General features: G+C 44.9%; 1 protein-coding gene across 3 annotated transcripts in view; it reads right to left on the reverse strand.

Moving 5' to 3' along the window:
- The window catches only part of LOC136843737 (eukaryotic translation initiation factor 4 gamma 1-like), a 721,796-nt gene extending 719,059 nt beyond the window's left edge, over positions 1–2,737 (reverse strand). For 2 of the 3 annotated variants that reach the window (XM_067112379.1, XM_067112380.1), the window contains exon 1: positions 2,389–2,737. In XM_067112379.1, the coding sequence (XP_066968480.1) occupies positions 2,389–2,488 (100 nt within the window). In that variant the 5' untranslated portion in view covers positions 2,489–2,737. The remainder of the gene's footprint in view (positions 1–2,388) is intronic. The other variant, XM_067112378.1, reaches the window with a different exon arrangement.
- Positions 2,738–6,000: the final 3,263 nt, after the last annotated feature.

A 6,000-nucleotide genomic window follows, 5' to 3' on the forward strand; every position in this document is an offset into this window, starting at 1 on the left:
GTGAAAGCAGACTGCAGATGGGCCAATGGCGAATGTTTCGGCTGTGGAAAGCGGGGGCACTGAGTGAGAGACTGCCAGAGTGGACGAGAGTAGGAGTAAGTGGAAGTCGTTGTGGAAACTGTGGAATGAGGGGCATTTTGTCAGGACATGTGAGAGCCCTCTGAGCAAGTGTGACGGATGTGGAATGGAGGGTCACGTGTAGGAAGTCTGCTGTACCAAACCCAACCCCAAGTAAACTTAGTATGAAGGGGGTTTACTGGGGTGAGCCCTCTGGTATGGAAGGGATACTGTAGATGTGTTGCATGTGAGTGAGAATGTTTGTTTTGGGGAATGAGTAGATCATTGTTCATGTGTTAGAGTAGAATGTGGTGTGTTATTGAAGGCGTTGATTGATACTGGTTGTAGCGGAAATGTGGTTTTCAGAAAGGTGTATGAGAAATTAAAAGAAAATGTAGTAAGGAGAGAGGAATGTGCTGGATATGTAACAGGGATTGGAGGATTGGAAATAAAGGTGTGAGCGAGGTTTGAGAGTTGGTTATGGTTGCAGGAATAAGGTGAGAAGAGGATGGTTTTTATGTTGTGAATAGAGTGAAGTAGAGGTATGTTATGGTGCTGGGGTACGCATTTTTTGAAGAAAAACAGGATAAAAGTGTACCTGGAAAAAGAAATGATAGATACGAATGGGGAGTGAAACAAGTGTGAAGTTGTATGTGGAGAAGGATGGACAAGTAAGTTTGAAGATGGTTTCTGGAGTGGAGGTGTTTGTGATGGAGAACATACAATTGCCAAGAGATTTGGGGAGTGTTCAGCGTGTGAAAATAGGGTGGAGAATCAACGCTGGAGTTGGCGCAAAAGGTTTGGGTGACATATTCATGTTTCATAGAAAGTTTGTGGAAGATTGTTTGGGGATTGCACAGCCGTTGTCAGAATGAACAAGCTGTAAGAAAAGTAGTTGTAACGTGGAATGAAAGGAAACTGAAAGAGGAGATGGTGAAGGATGTGGCGTTGGCTTACCCTGACTATAATGCAGATACCAGTAAGTCAGAAGTGTATATATAAGGATGCGAGCAAAATATGAGTGGATGTTTGATGCAGAAGCAATTGGTGAATGGAATTGAAAGCGACAGAGTGATAGCTTATGTCAGTAAGGCAATTAGTTCGGCAGAGCGAAAATATTGGACCCGTAAAAAAAATTAAAAGAAAATAGCTAATAGGCATATCTTTAAACCATTTGTAGGCAAAAGGAAAACGACCATCTTTAGTCAAACTTGAGACTACTACCATGGCCTACACAGCCTTCTAGGTTCGGCAACTTCCAGTTACTGGGCAAAATGGGCACCAGGTTTAGTACCAGCCACCTGGGGATGAATGTAAAACATCAAAACAACCATAAACATAAACGAAAGACAAACACATACAAAACTGCAGACAAAAGGCGGTCAATACCCCAGTCAGCGACTGAAAGGAACCGGGCGTGGTAGTAGTTTCAAGTTTACCATGAGGCCGACATTTGTGTAGGGGAATGACCCATAGGCTACACGAGACTGATAGGGTTGCAAATTTCCAGGCTTCTCCTGTAACATCAAGGTGCCACTTGCACCCAGGCTGGATTACACCAGTCTCGTCCACGCGAACACTCAACTCTGACGTGCCAGATTCGTGTCCGTACAGCTGTATTCATTTCTGACCAATGGCTGCGCTGCAGTGTATCAGTTAGCCTCCTGCACCCCTTGTGACACTTTTTGGAATTTCCCCTGGTACATGAGGTGCACTGTAAGCAATTGGCTAGGTTATGGCCCCTCAAGTCCCTTCAACCATCAGGGAAGCCTGAGGCGAGGGGGGCGTGCACGAAGACAGGTCTCCTGCTGGTAGGCAGCCTGATCGTCCGCCCCAGGAAACAATGGCCATCTACAGTAGATCTAGCAACCCTGCTGTCTCGGCACCCTCATTCACCTGGGTCTTGTTGTTTGACTACCCTGGGCCTGCTGACTGCCTGGGCAAGCAAACTGAGCTGCTTTCAGCCTTGGCTCTGAGGGAGGAGGAAACTGGGCAACGTTTTTGGGTGTCACAAAGCATGTCATGGTAGCCCGAGACGATGACGAAACTTCCAAATCGCGGCCGAGACTGAAACAGGTGGAATGTGAGTGCGAAGGTGGGAGGAGGAAGCGAAGGCAAAAGCGAAAAGGGGTGAGAGGCAGAGCAGAAAGGAAGAGGTCGAGTCGAGATGTCATTCATATGGCGGTGGCCCTCCCAGTGCCACCAGGCAGAGTCGAGCGATTGTCAGCTGAGCTGTCTAATGTCAGCCGGCGTCCGTCCCTCCCCCTCCGCCCTATTCGAGACTTATGACAATTTTTATTCCCAACGACTTGAAGTAAACATTTGAATTACCTGAAGCTGGAGGGTGGAAATATGGAGGGTATCCTTTGGTGCTTTGATGATAGCGACCCGCGGTGACGTATTGTTGTTTCTTTTGGTTGTGACTCTGCATATCTCTATTTCACAAGAGGACTCAAGTCCCCATAGAGATGACCCTTCGATTAGGGAGATTTTATACAATGATCTCCTTTAATTCTATCCAGAGACCACATAAGCACCTTTTGATACACAAAGGACTTCACTAAGAGTATGTTTGAAACACTAAAATATAAAGAGGAGGCCGATGCCCCACGATTCAAAGATTTTCTTTACAACGATTGCTACCTTAGCGGTAGAACTTGGTGCGAACCATCCAACAGTTGTTGTTGAATGTTTCCCTAAGCACATATGTCGCCCGGCAACTTCAAATGCGCAGAAGAAACGGCTTTTTATTGGACAAACTCCCTCTTTCTGAGTCTCCGTATCCATTCATAATATCATTTGACTCCAATAATAACTTGACTCCTGCCTTATAAACCAATGTTTGTATCATTATGAGAAAATACCATTAGAGGGAATGTTCTTTTGGTCGATGACAGATTCGTACCCCAAATTTGTGCTGCTTCCGCCATCTATGAATGACTTGAGGAACTTGATGTGAGGCGGCGTTGCCAAGAATCAGACATTTAATACGGACGATTCTAGAGTCATGGCAAATATCGATATGCAATTACTTTAGTGCTGATAATTGTTAATATGAAAGAGTATGGTGGCAAAGAGAATGATAATAGTAAACTTGAAGTCTTGCCGATAAAGATTCGTAGGTAAGGCTCGGAAGGTCATTACCCTTTATATTGTATATTGATTAGTTATATCGATCCATTATGCATATGTGTTGTGGTCAGTCACAGAACCCAGATTGTAACTTGTCAAAACTACTGTTCAAACTCCACGGGCGGTGTTCTCTCGCTTCGCTATTATAGTGAATTATCTTTTGGATGCGTGCGTCTGTACGTATGTGCGCACACAAGCACATATTTCGCATTCCGCAAAGTAGCACACAGACAGTGATAGAAAAGTTTGTGCATAGCAGATACGTTTTTGTAAATGAATTGATACCTTATCGTAGCTGACTTTATAATAACTATAATCCAAGTATATTCAAAGGAACTGGCTTCCAAGAAAGGATTTTGGCTTGCAATTCCATTTCAAACATCTGTGTCAACGCCACTAACTTATGACACTTTTCATTTGCACATATATTCAAGACTGCAAATTTGGACAATATTATGCTAGATGAGTTTATGTGTCTTTCAAACTGAGAAAGATGTGCTATAAATTCAGAAAAAAAGTGAGAATGCCGTGCAGAATCTCTCAGACTATAAAAAAAAACAAACTTGAAAAACCACGAGAAATAAAGAGGTTATAGGTTGTGACCAACTGAAACATCGAGAAAGACGTTTACAACAATCTGTACAAGAAGCAAGATAGTATTTATGATATAACAGTCGCTGAACCGACACAGGAACATTTTGCCGACCTTTAACAGCAAAGTTAACCTTTAACAGCAAAGTTAATAGATATCTGCTAGAGCCACGTTACAATACATAATGCATATATATATATATATATATATATATATATATATATATATATATATATATATATATATATATTATATATATATATATATATATATATATATATATATAAATATATATATATATATATATATATATATATATATATATATATATATATATATATATATATATATATTGTAAGGGCGACAAATCGCCTCTCCTTTCTCGCGTTTCTCCCTTCAGATGTAGGCCTACATTAATCACTTCATGGATATTACCTGTCTTTATTTCAGATTCTTTATGTACCTCACCTTATGCATCATTGTATGGCCTTTCCACCGATATGTATATCTACCTTTTATATGCCATGTAACAAATATTGTATGTATTTTTATGCTTGTCAGAAAACACAAATTCTGTATGGATGCAGCGGGGGCCTCAGGTCACCCACTACCTTTCCGTCTTCTTTTTGTTTTATAAACACCTGTCGAGAATAATAAAGAATCAGGGACAGGTAGTGTGATTTTGGCCCAGCCATTAACGGACTAACGACAACCGGACCCTACCATCAGAAAGCCTTTAGCGGACTAACTACGGCATAAAGTTTAGGCCTCTGATAGCGCCCTCCTTGGCAGAAACCGTGCCATTAATGGACTGAATACAGTGTACCCAAAAGGGCACATTTTGGGACGTCGCTCAACCTCTCGAACAGATCAGCACCATTAACGGACTCAATACAGCGCATTTTCCCGCATTTTGGTGCATGAGAAGTAAGGATGTCAGAAGCTTCACCTCAATGCGAACCCACAAGCATCATCTGTATGCCTCTCTCGCCAACAAAGCCAGACACAGTCAAACTTTCCCCATTCTCTCGGCAAAACACAGCACCATGGTTCTGGCGTGCAGACATGCACTTTCGCATGGCGTACATCTCAGATGATGCTACCAAATCAGACATAGTCATGATGGCGCTCCAGGAAGAAATATTCAACAGAATCTCCCCCTGGCTGCAAACGCAACTGGACAAAATGTAAAGCCCCCTCTCAATGGGTTCTCTATGATGAACCTTCCGTTTACTACAGTGCCTTCACAGCTGACCCGAGGTCGCGGTGCTCAGCCTTATTATTATTATGTAATTGTACATTTATTACCTGTTCATTTGCCCTTATACATAGTATATGTGTCAGAGTAGTTTTTGTGTCTAATCAGCACACCGAATTGGGGGTGGGCGACTTTCCCCAGCCGGGGAGACGTTTCGGGCACATCCACGTCGACATAGTGGGTCCTCTTCCCCCATCAGGAGGAGCCAGACACCTTTTGACAGTCGTTGATGCTCCATCAGGTGGCCTGAAGCGATGCCCATGGAAGAAGCCACCTCCAGTGCGTGCGCTGCGGCCCTCCTCTCCTGCTGGATCAGCCGGTTCGAGCTGTGGACTGCCCTGGCACACCTGCTGGGGACCACTCACTACAGCACCACCGCCTACAACCTTGCAGCCAATGGAATGCTGGAGAGGTTCCACAGGTCCCTGAAGGCGTCCCTCATGGCTTGTTGCACCGCCGACAACTGGAAGTACCAGCTTCCCTGGGTCCGCCTTGGGCTGAGGACCACCCCTAGAGCCAACGGTGACCCGTCTGCAGCAGAAAAGTTTTATGGGGAGTCCCTTGTAGTCCCAGGTGAATTCATCATGGAGGACTGGGATGACCTAACAACACAGAGGCCCAGCAACAGGGTTGGGAAGTTCGCCCCCTGCCGGCGGATATATACCGACAGGACGTCCCCCTTCATGCCTCCTGGTCTATCCTCCACCACCCACGTCTTCGTCAGGAATGATGCCGTATGCTCACCCTTAACCAGGCCCTACAGGGAGCCTTTCCTTGTACTGGAGAGAAACAAAAAGGCATTCCAGGTGGCTGTCCATGGGAAGGACGACGGTGTCGGTAGACTGCCTCACGTCAGCATTCCTGGAGGAAGAAGTCGGGGGTACTTCCCAAAGCCCCCGCAGGAAGCAGCGGCCCCTCAGCCCACCCCGCCGGCAAGAAAACCTCGTGGGTGCCCCGGGCC

Source organism: Macrobrachium rosenbergii, chromosome 12, assembly GCF_040412425.1.
Source record: "Macrobrachium rosenbergii isolate ZJJX-2024 chromosome 12, ASM4041242v1, whole genome shotgun sequence".
NCBI classification, from domain to species: domain Eukaryota; kingdom Metazoa; phylum Arthropoda; class Malacostraca; order Decapoda; family Palaemonidae; genus Macrobrachium; species Macrobrachium rosenbergii.